The sequence below is a fragment of the Sinohyriopsis cumingii genome, unplaced genomic scaffold (genome assembly GCF_028554795.1).
Source record: "Sinohyriopsis cumingii isolate HCF-2022 unplaced genomic scaffold, ASM2855479v2 utg000426l, whole genome shotgun sequence".
Lineage (NCBI taxonomy): Eukaryota > Metazoa > Mollusca > Bivalvia > Unionida > Unionidae > Sinohyriopsis > Sinohyriopsis cumingii.
In genome coordinates this window covers 9,360,655-9,373,078 of record NW_028315897.1, presented here as the reverse complement: position 1 = coordinate 9,373,078, position 12,424 = coordinate 9,360,655, and the positions used below count along the sequence as shown (strand labels likewise).

The 12,424-nt window shown below is 36.1% G+C and overlaps 1 protein-coding gene across 5 annotated transcripts in view; it reads left to right on the top strand.

Moving 5' to 3' along the window:
• The window catches only part of LOC149774153 (E3 ubiquitin-protein ligase TRIM71-like), a 105,761-nt gene that overhangs the window by 14,611 nt on the left and 78,726 nt on the right, over window positions 1–12,424 (top strand). For 4 of the 5 annotated variants that reach the window (XR_016417067.1, XM_089945831.1, XM_089945833.1 and 1 more), the window contains exons 2-4: window positions 1,363–1,386; window positions 7,724–7,747; window positions 9,612–9,635. Coding sequence is in view for 4 of the 5 variants with exons in the window: in XM_089945831.1 (XP_089801957.1) it covers window positions 1,363–1,386; window positions 7,724–7,747; window positions 9,612–9,635 (72 nt within the window). In the remaining variant the exon portion in view is untranslated. The remainder of the gene's footprint in view (window positions 1–1,362; window positions 1,387–7,723; window positions 7,748–9,611; window positions 9,636–12,424) is intronic. The other variant, XM_089945832.1, reaches the window with a different exon arrangement.

Genomic DNA, 12,424 nt, shown 5'->3' with positions numbered 1-12,424 from the left:
CCGCTACCAGACTTGCAGTTATATTTATGTTCATCCCCGTTTCGGCTTGTTTTGTCAGAGATAGCTCAGCAGCTAATTCTTTCAACCGCTCATTTCCGGCTTGATTTATTGTTTTGCTGACACTTGCTGGCATCACTTTGACGCTGGACACTTTTACAGGCTGTGGTTTTCGTCGTACTAATCGCGGGAGTCTGTCCCGGATTACTGAGAATGCTTTACCAGCAACATTACCAACAGTGCCACTACCCTTATCATGAACAACTTCGCTTTCACGCCTAGATCATTTGCAATCGGAAAAGCTTTTGGGTATATCTTTCTAAATAAACCTTGAATAACATCACTTCTCCATAGATTGATGTATAAACCAGTAATTGTGAATTTATCCCCCTAACCATTTCAGGTCCACGTTGGACATTGTGCATAATCATGCTATTTTACTATCGCTGATCTAATTGATCAGTCACTGTAGTAATCGTCGGTAATTTCATCACTTAGTGCCAGATAGACGCTGCTGTCCTTGAATACGCCGGTACATAAAAGCTGACAAATAGCAGCTGCTTCATTGATGATTTCATGGAAGTTATTGCTCGTCTTTCACCAATCAAACGTTCTAGTCGATCAGCATCAGCGAGGATTTTTTTGGACAATGTTTATCTTGAATAACCGGCCAGGTTTGTTTTCTGTGATGTTGATCGCGCGTGGAAAGGCCACTTTCGGTTGCTCTTTCAGGTAGTTCGTCGTTCGGATCTGGATGTGGTTCCAAATGGGTCAAAAAGCTGTATTTTTAGGAGGACAATAGTCCGTTTTGAATTCCTCGGAATTTTATATATTGTCAAAGTTAGCAATAATGGTCCTTTCATTTTGGTATTTCGGATATTTTATTTGGGCCCCAAGCTAGCCGAGGTTACCTACTACATCAATTCTGTCCCTCTCACCCAGTCCCAACAGATTTAACATTATTAGATTTGGTCCAGCTTTGAACATGGTGTTAAATTTATTTTTGTCGGAGTTATAACCCACATTAAGATAGTAAGTTAGCACATCTAAGCTTATCAGGGTGTTTAAATATGTAGTGTTTACCTAAACACATTTGATGTATTGTATGGAGAAAGAAAAACCATTGCATATTTTGAATCATTCTATCCCTTAAGGATAATGAAAAAAGGAGACATTGAAATTAATAGTTTTAAATACCAGTAGAGTAAGCCAAAAGGGGCATTATGGTAGAAATTATGTTCCAGTAAGGACGTATATTGTAATTACATTTGACAATGTATGTATGAGTATATACTCTCTCTTTTGAGACCAAATTAGTGAAGTTTATTTCGCGTTTCTAATTCTATATGTATTATAATCTTTCAGGAAGAAAGAAAGAAGAAAGAAATGGCAAGTATATCATGTCTGTTTTCAGTCAAAGTTACAAAATTGTTTATTCCTGACGGCCGTTCTGTGGTTGTTAGATATGTACAGGTATCACAAACTGTTCATCGAACTCGACTCATCTTTTTGGCATGATTGTCAAGGTTATTAATTCATTGTAATGCTTCTTAATCTTTTGGTGATTAAATATCTATACGATCATTTTGTATTCAGTGAATATCACCAGAACAGTTTGTGATACAAGTCGAAATGGTAAACAAGTTAAGCAACACGTATATTAATATCAATGGTTCGAAGGATTGGAAGAAGGTGGAAATTAAATTTCGAGTCCCCTCATCATTAGCGAAGTAACGATCAGCGTGTCTGAGGTTTTGGTTAGGAAATGTAAAACTCGAGGCTTCTAGAGGTTGAAAACCAACTTTATCACCTATAAGTATCACCACTTATGGTATTTGCCAATTACTAGTTATGCTGTTCTTGGGATTAGTATGTTGACTGAAACAAGCTGTTAAATTGATTGTTTTGGGTACTATAACCCACGTTAAGATATTATTAAGTTAGCACATGCGTTATAAGGTTGAACTGGACATTCTTAATCAGGTGCACTTCCCATAATATATCGCCTAGGCTAGGTTATTCATCAGATTCAACTACAATAGGCACGACTTAAGTTATTCTGAAAATGGCAACATTTAACCGACAAATTGATATAAGAAACTTTGTATGCATGAACACAGGCACGCTCACAAAATAATAATACTAATAATGTGGACTTTGTATAGTTACTAATCTGTATAAGCCCTAAGCGCTTTATAACATTAGACAAACCTATAACATAACAAACATATAAAATGATATTATTACAAAAAAACAAACAAACACCATGAAATTAGAAAAGATAAAAACATGCTGAAAATATATAAGGTAGGAAACATTATTAGGTCTTTAAATATGTGCGTTCGAAATAAGTGAGTTTTAAGAGCACTCCTGAATGGGATCACTGTGTCTTTGTGTCTAAGTTTAGTAGGCAATTCATTCCACGTTGCTGGACCCTGGTATGCAAAAGAACGTTGTTCAAACAGACATATACATACACACAGAAACACCGACACAGATCACACTCAAACACATACATGACACAAACACACACACACACACACACACACACGAATGTGCTGATATGCCAATGCTCTTATGCATTGATAATGTCTTTAACTAACATTACACAAATCCAACGTATTGTGTTAATCTACCAGTCAGTGAGCACATACAATGCATGATTCCGTTCCAATCGCTTCTTATTGCAAGACCAACCCAATAAACTCTGATCACAAAATGATCCCCACATACTGATCTAAAACAGGAATGAATTTTTGTTTGACCAAATCACTATTTATACGCATAGTCACTGGCTCATCGTCAAATCATGTGACACGCTAAACTTAATAATCCCCCAAAAAACGAATAGCAACGTACCGGAGACCAAAAAACCTCAAAGATGTCCGAGTCGGGGCAAAGCTAAGATAATCACTACATAAGACCACCCTAATAAATATAGCCCTTGTGGCGATGAAAAGTTTTAAACCATTGAATACATTACAAAGACCAACGCATTCTCGTGCAAACCGACTTGCGAGAAAATAAACATACATGATCCAAACAGAACGTATAAAACAGAGAATGTAATTTATCCCATCACGTGCAAGATCTGTAGCTTTCTTTATGTCGGAGAAACTAAAAGGTTACACATACGGATCAGTCTTTGCTGATCTAATTCGATAACAAAGAAGGTGTACATGAGTCCAGTTGCAGAACACCTCTAATCCCGTGGCACACTTTCAGTAGTCTAACACTTATTGCAGTTGCTCACAAGCGCAACTGGAGTTCCGAGACCAGGAAAGAAAAGGAATCTTTCTTGATACACCGCCTTAGAACATTGAAAACAAAAGGTTTAATCCAAGAACACTATACAAAGATAGCTATGCACAAGTAAAATTATCATCTGTTTGCAGCCTGTATATTTTATTTAAGTAATTATTTCAATTTCCTTATTACTCACCAATAACCTATAATTACTATTAGAAATAATGAAATATCCAGGATACAAATTGCGGCTACTCAAATTTACATCAAGAAAACTGTGATGTAGCTTTTGATTTTATACAATACAGTTAGACACAGAACTATGATGTCTATTACAAGAAGCAGCGATACACATGCAATGGTTGCTGTTCTAGGTCTTAACATATCTAAAAAAAGAAGTGTAGCCAGTAAGTGAAATATAAGTCAACAAACTCACTATTTCCATAGAGAACACTGAAAACGGTAAAAATACACAGTTTTGTGAATCAAATTCTAAATAATCATAACTGTCTCGTCGGAATATCCAATAATATATGATGTTCCCAATGAACTCCAGTTGTCTCGAAGTAAGTAGTCTTGAATGTCCTGATATGCTATAGTCTTGAATGTCTGCATATAATAATGAACAGTCAAGAAGGTCTTGAAATGAATTTAAAATAAAATCAAAAGTAATGTATTTTAATCCGAAAAGTCAATTAGCACGTTAGGAATTCCAACGAATGATTTAAAAATATTTCCTTTCAAATGATTTCTAATTCCATCGCAACTAAGCTCAGTTGTTTCCCAGAAACGGATCTAATATTGGGATGAACATTATTTTCTTACAAGCTCACTATTGTATGCACATCTCAAGTATTGGCCTACGACGCAGTAGAATATTATGGGAACGTGATCATTCTAATGAAAATTTCATCTAACTGGTAAGCAAGGCTAGGCCTTAAACTCAAGTATTAGACAATAAATTGCTTACAACTTGTCATACAAATTACCACGTGGATACTTATCATCTCAGGTAATTTTATCATTTAAAGCCGTGCCCCAGAAGAAGGAAAATATGTATTTCAATACTAACGTTTCTCACTTTTCGTTCTTCAAAAACGTGCTGAAATGTCAGATACTTTTATAGTCGGATTATGCTAGTGTATCGTTGAAAAATGCCCACACCAGAACTTATACAGAAGATATTTTTCATTGCTTAGTTTAAGAATTAAGTATAAAGTAGCCATTTTTTCTAATGTACTGAAAAAGCTATGTCTTTTGTGACCCACTGCTTTGTCCATACTTTTGGCTTCTAATGTACTGAAAAAGCATTGTCTTTTGTGACCCATTTCTTTGTGCATACTTTCGTCATTTTTTAAGTTCGAAATGACATGAACACATCCAAAACAATACTTTCTTCTATAATAAATCTTGTGTCCAAAATATTGGGACTAAATGCAGGTTATGGTGCCAGGAGAATATCACACTCAGTTTGTATAATTTGTAACATGCAATTAGTGACGATTCGAATAAAGGAAAGATAAACAAGAAACAAACACCAAAATCAATCGTCGTTATACTTTTAAAAGAAATAGACAGATGTTCATTCTTAAGAAATGGTATGCGTTCATAGTATGATATGATTATCTCGCTTACATAAACAATTCACATTACACACATAACACTACAACTACATTATGCAACACAAGTTTGGTTCCTGGGTAGTAAGTGTTATTTCGTAATTGCATATGCCTAAACAATATAGAACATGCCCCAGAAACTTTGCGTTTGTGACCAGGACAGTGATATTTTGAAATGTATATATTTCCAATGAGAACACGGGAGTATGTGTCTTTTAGTTCACATAAAGTAAAAATACAACAACATTTGAATCAAAATTAACATGTATTTATACTAAAATAATAAAAAATGACTACAACAGGTTTAGAAGTGAGTAGGTTTTCGAGATTTACGATTATACTGTAAACTACGTTCATGTATCAGCCCCCAAATGTAATCTCCCGTCATGTATTCGTTGTACTATCGATTGTAGCGGCGTTCAAAATCCAGTATATCCTGTTGGAAGCGCTCGCCTTATTCCTCCAGGTACTCCATTTTCTCCTTACATTTATCAAGATGAGCATCAAGGATATGGACTTTGAGGGACATCCTACAGCCGATTGTGCCGTAGTGTTTCACCACAATCTCAACCAGCTCCAAATTGTTTTCGGCCTTGTGGTTTCCCATGAAGCCCCGAACCACTGCGACAAAGCTGTTCCAAGTCGCTTTCTCCTTATTAGTGAGCTTCTTGGGGAATTCATTGCACTACATCATATTATTTATATGTGGTCCGACGAATCGCCGACTTTGATCTTTGCCTCAGATAGCTTAGGGAAGAAGTCTTGAATGTACTTGAAGGCTGCCGACTCCTTATCTAGAGCTCTGACAAATTGTTTAATAAGGTCCAATTTAGTGTGCAGTCCTGGAATCAGTACCTACCGGGGGTTCACCTATGGCTCCCACTTGACGTTGTTCCTCCCCACAGAAAACTCGGTGCGCTGTGGCCAGTCCCACCTGTGGTAGTGCGCCTTGGTGTCCCTGCTGTCCCAAAGCAAATATATCAGTGAAAATTGGTAAAGCCGCCTTGGAGACCCAACAGGAATGAAATCATTTTGAAACATTCGATGACCTCGTCCGTTTTCATCATAGTCAAGGCATAACAGCAAGGTCTTGATGCTGTTGTAGTCTTGTTTTGAGGTGAACAGGTGAGCCAAGGGAAGGGACGGGTACTTTTTTCTACTATGGAGCAGCATGTCTTTGAGGCTCGTGGATGAGCTGTCATTTGAAAATATTCCACGGAATACTTTTTCGCTCTTGTCTTGATACATTGTCCGCAGACATAGCAAAATGCAATTAGGAAATAACACATACTACAGCCTCTTGCAGCCTCCTCAGAAAAATGTAGATATGTATCCACTTAGGCAGCTGGAACTAAACTGAACTGGTGGGCTTAAGACCCCTGTATTTATATCAATATTTATATTACTGGAAAGTTTTAGAAAGTTCTAGAAGTTACTCCAAGTTTACGCAGCACTGTATCTATCTAGAATGTTTGGAAAATAGGTAAGTTTGAAAATATCACTGTCTTGGACACAAAAGCAGTGTTTATGTGGAATACTAGCCATTTTCTATAATTTTGAGGCATAAACAATTAGGAAATAACACATTCTACCCAGAAACAAAAGAAAATGTTACACGTTGCTATTTATAAGCTACGTCAGAGTGTCCTTACCTCTAATGTTCAAAATAGAAAGCTTAAATGTGTATTTACACTCAATTACTTGTAGACCTTTTATCATTGTTATAATGTTCAAGCTGAACAAGGATGAGACCAGACGGCTTACTTAATGCATAGCAGAAGTTGCACATTTTAATGTACTTTTATTTAAGTCTTTGATAATCAAGGTTTTAATGCCAGGCCTTTGGCATCGTTTCGTCATAAACATTTACTGTGTTATACACTGAGCCGTTGTTATCATGTAAAGCCGAGCCCAACAAGAACGAAAAAGAAACCTGCAAAGCTGCGATTGACATTACCTATCTCTTCCAGAAAAGAATTTAAACAGATGAACATGATTTATCTTAGTGTAAGATGTCTTGATTTGAAACGTGCAACTCAAACGACCATCTACTAGAAACCGTATATGCGCTTAATTTTTATGAAGTGTCATCATTGTATAATTTGCTGTTTCTTCTTGCCTGATTCCCGTAATAAAAGCAAGAATCTTGAATACTATCTTAAAAACAAATCTGATAATTTTGGTTTGTCTTCTTAAGAATGTCATCATGACCACACCCAACAACACGTTTTTAAAACTATTTCGTATAAGAATTAATAACACAATGACCATTTTCAATATTACAAAGAAATGGCTCATGCTTCTATTTTCCATCTCCTCGAAAATATTACTTTTACTGTGCAGATTAATGTGGCATATATAAATGTTATATTCAGTTAAAAAGGATGCATTACGTTGACATAATATGCCTTTCCTTTGTTAGCCCAGACGGGGCATATTTGATGACTGACGAGCTTTCTGTTTTAATTGCTGTATGCAAATATGCGTATTTTACAAGTTTCAGGAAATTATAAAAAATACCGAAACTCTCTAGATTCATTTGCTTGTTTGTGTCTGATCGCATGCGTCATGCACTTTTTTCCATAAAAAAGTAAATGTACTTTATGGCGGAAAACATTGCAGCTCAGTACTGGTTATCACTTTAGGATACAGAAAAGAGAGAAGAGTTAAAATTCAGAGACCTAAATACAAGCCAAGCTGTAAAATAGATTCGTTCTAACGACATTTATTCTTAAATACTCTGCTCAAGTAATGATATATGTGTGTTCGCATTGGCGATGATATGTTTAACATCTCTTTTGACTGCATTTAATGGAAGTTACATTTACATTGTCTGATATCAAATTATTATATTGTTTCAGGAAGAAAGAGAGAAAAAAGAAAAAGTAAGTATTAAGATGCTTTCATTCAGCCAGTAAGTGCACATAATGTTCATCCCTAATACACCTTTTAAAACGTATGTGACAAGGAAGGATACTAATTATAATGTATATAGACTTGGGACTGTACCACATGGTCATAGCGAGATACAGGTTTGTGATTATGTTGTATGTAACCACTTTCTACCTAATTAATTAGTTATACTGTCTGGTAGAACCATCTGCAGTTCGTTTATTTACTTGTACCGCATAGTGTGAAAGTGCGCAGTCTACAAACAAGTTAGGGCTGATGATCCGAAGCGGATGGAGAGAGGGGGTGTGTGTGGTGCTGACCTGTCAAAAACGGTGATTTGGAAAGTATCGGCAGCCAACCAGTTTATGCTGAGATGACGGCAATTTGAGTCTGAACAGTCACTTGATTATTTGATGCTATTTTTTTATCGTTATCACAGGACCACTAATTGACTTGCGCGTAAATTTAGTATGTATATGTCTAAGAGAAGTTAATAACTGAAATGTAATTTTCAGTTTAATTTAGTTTATGTAATTGATTAGATTTTTGTATTTTACATACAGTGGCTCGTGTTGTTCTATTATATATTCCTGCTCATATCTCTGTTATTCCATCCATTGCTTTCGTATTTCATCCTGTCAATAATACCAACGTCAGTCATCTCCTACATAACCAACACCAACGCACCATGATGTGTGGGGATCACACCCTCCTTACGATGGCACCGTCAATAACAAGCCAACGTGTCAAATTAAAAAGAATTCGTCGGGAAAATCGCTACCATCGATCACTGCAGACAAGCACACTACAAGGACATCTACATTATTAGACATGAGAACATCCCCATCCCATCGAGATCACATCTCTACGCTACTCATTAACACAACATGACGTGCTCCTTTGATGACAAACGATACTCAACATATGACATTCAAAGATTCGCCATCGGATACACACATGCATACAAAAATGATAATAGATATTATAAACACACTGACACAAAAAACACACACACTCTCACGCACAAAACAAAACAAACAATTGAGCCAGAAAGCCCGTTGCCCTAGCTGTTTATATCAAGGGGGGCATCGCTCACTTTTTCACGCAGAAAATAGTGAGCCAGAACCCCCATTAAACTGATACTGCCGTTTTCTACGTTTACAAGTGTGAATACATTCTCAGTCAATAAGTGTACACAGTGAACTTTACCGACCACCGAATTATCGTAATCGTTTAAAAAGTGCATGATATGCTATGTTAATTATTGATTATTCGGTCCTTACCATTCCAAGATTTACTGAGATGTTGACAGAAAACTTTATCCATATACATAATGTGAGGTAGCGTGCTTAACATTGGTCGATACTACAAGAAAGGAATGAAAGTAAGTAACCTGTTTTGGAGTCTGGACATTAAGGTTTTAAATGTGCATATAATTTGGATGGTTGGTTTACATTTATTACCACGAGGAAATTTTGTTCTGTACAAAACAGTGATTTTAGTTCACACGTCATGGCTTCACCAAAAATGTATATATTTGTAGCTTATGTGCGTGACCATATTGTATCGTATGAAAGTACAGACAAAATGTTTACATTAATGTTAGTTCTTGTGCTCAAAGATTTCTTAGTCATGGAACAACAACTTTGTTGATGGTTTATTTTATTGACACTATTCTACGTTATATTGATAGTTTTAGTATTTTATAGAGAAATGTAAACTATGCATCATCATTTATCTAATTTTGTCGTGCCTTACACTGGATGAATACGTGGATGCGTATATACTTCCCATCTTGAGAGCAAATATGTAGGATATTTCATCTTGACTAATATCAGATTTATCCTATTCTTTCAGGAAGAAAGAGAGAAAAAAGAAAGAGTAAGTAAAATTAGAGTTGCTTTCAGTAAATATATCAAATCATGCGTTACTTACAATTATATGATTTCTAATGCGACAATATTTATGAAAAATAATTATTGCCAACTTTTCCTCATTTTTTTACCATTGCCAAAGAAGGATTATTTTCAAACCCGTGTCTATTTAATTTTTTTCGATATTGCACATGTATTACTTTCGACGGAAAACGAAGTAGCATCGTTTGTTCAATAAATGCATCCAAGCGGACACTTTAATGGACTAATACATTATACGTTTGTCTCAAGAAGTGTCTATGATGATATGACATTATCCTACCAACTTTCTGTCCTGTTATAGTATTGACTGTCGGGTCCAAACTTTTAGAAGCACTGGGATGATAACTAGTGGCTTTCTTTTTCTAAATGTATAATGTGGCTAACATTGTCTATTTTATCCCAAACGTAAAGGTCACACGAAGGAAAATGTAATAATGAAACTTGTTTCCATGTGCGGACTAAAATTTTAGAAATACCGGAAACACTTTCTTATCATATTCAACAAAACATACGCGATGCGTAGTCCCTGAATCAATGATGGAGCCACACAAGATACGACGTCTGCACGGTTTCTGTTGCTACGTGACCAGCTAAGACATATTGGGATTTAATAAGGAGCAATGAGTTTATCTCCAGCAAAGTAGCTATGCAGTAACAATATTTCAATGAAGGTGTCGAGTTAGTATAAAGCGTTAATAATTAATCTGGAGTATGTTCAATGAGATATAAAAACACACTGTGGCATACACTACTCCAATATTGCAAAATTTGTCTAATTCTGCGTTTCATTATGGCAGGCATGCGTGGATTCACATTATTATTTGTCAAAATCAAAAAACAAAAAAAGCAAAAAAAAAAAAAAAAACATGTTTTAAATGATCCAAACAATTGTCAAGGCGTTCTACGCATAGTTGTGCTAAATAAGAACGTCATCGCTATCTTGAATAAAGACAAACTGCATGGGCAAGTCAAAGGGAGGTAATCTATGAAACTCAAACTGGTTTCCTAAAATGATACTCGCCTGTATTAACATGTTTAGTCTTCAAAACATTGGTCTATAAATAGTTAAGCAGACCTGGTTTCAGATTATTTTGTCTTTTACTGACTTGTTTCAAGCCATTTGATTCGATACTCCCTCATAGTGTTTAGAGAAGTAGGGTATCGAATAAAGTTTTTTCGTTGTATATAATCAATGTATATTAATAGTTTTGTGTACGTGTCTACGTTGATCGGCATTATACACAATTTATCCTTCTCACATAGGAAACAGAAACAATTGCATTATAAGTCATTTAAAGTTGAATCTGTCAATTATTCGATTACTATATATATAGTTATGTGTGTGTGTGTGTGTGTGTGTGTGTAATCGTTTCCATACTTGACAATGTACTATACTGACTGGGGTGATATTGCTAATTGTCAGATACTATCAAAACTCTAGAAATTCAAGTTGAGGAGAAACAGGTTTCCAAATTATTATTGACTAAACACAAAGTACTGTTCGTATAAATGAAGGTATTTTGAAAAATCGTCTATCCTATTTATGCCACAGAACACAGTTTGTGTGGTTACCAATATTACACCAACTTCATATGCAATCTAAGCATTCTGTCCAAAATGTTGTCAACCTCAAGTATAATTATCAGCGGTAGGTACTGTGATTTTCCTAGACAATCTTAGTCGTTACCTGCGGTATCCCCCATTAGGCCGTAGGTAAATAAATCAGCGATTTTCATCAGATACTGTATGCACCACAATTGCACCCTCCGACCCGCCATTGATCTAAAAGAAAATGAAATTGCACACCTGTTTTAAAATTTATTGCAATAACTGATTCCTGATATTTAAAAAAACTGATTGTTTAATGAATAATTTAATTCTCAAAAGTAAGTCCAGAATTTATGTACGAAAACAACATTATAGACGTGCGATGGGACAGATGCATCGAACGCCATATTACCCACTAAAAATCAAATGTGGATGGAATATAGAAGAATATTAGAGGAAACCTCGACATTATGAGATAAGTTCTAAAACAAATGAAAACGGGTCGGGTTGTGCCTGCCTTCTAATCGACGTTAAATTATTCAAGGAAACATGTATTATGCAAACAAATGAGAAATTTAATTATTATCTTAACTGCATACTAGACGTGAAAATCGGCAATATAATATATCATTGACATTCTGGTAATTGTAGCCATCTTGCAAATCTCGTCATAGCCGCTCCTGCTGAATGGACGGTCATGTCAACGTGAGATTGTTACTAAGAGACTTATTATGGTGAAAATGGGACCGACCTGAGATCAAATATGTGCACCAATATGGCCATCCTGAAAATCTTTGTTATTGCTACTTCTGAATGAAATGTAATATTGAGATAGGGTTTCCACTTGGATGCTTCTTAAGAGGGGCCTAGTGTTCGAAAGCGCTCACCTTTACCGATCACGGCTATCTCACTTCTGTCCACGTGGGTTCGAGTCTCGGACTCGGCCAATGTGGTATGTGAGAAAGCTTGCTAGTGGAATTTCTTGGGCCGGTGGTTCTTAAAGGATTTTTTCCGTAGTTCTTCCTGCACCAGTTGTACTTGCCGCCATGTATAGCCTATATTTCCCTGAGGAATGGCGTTAACCCAGAGCAAGAACAACATCAAAAGAAAAGCACCATTTTTACAAGTGTTTCTTATGATTCGGCGGGGTTCGAACCCGCGACCTCCCGAATCTGAGGCGGACGCTCTAACTACTAGGCAACCGGA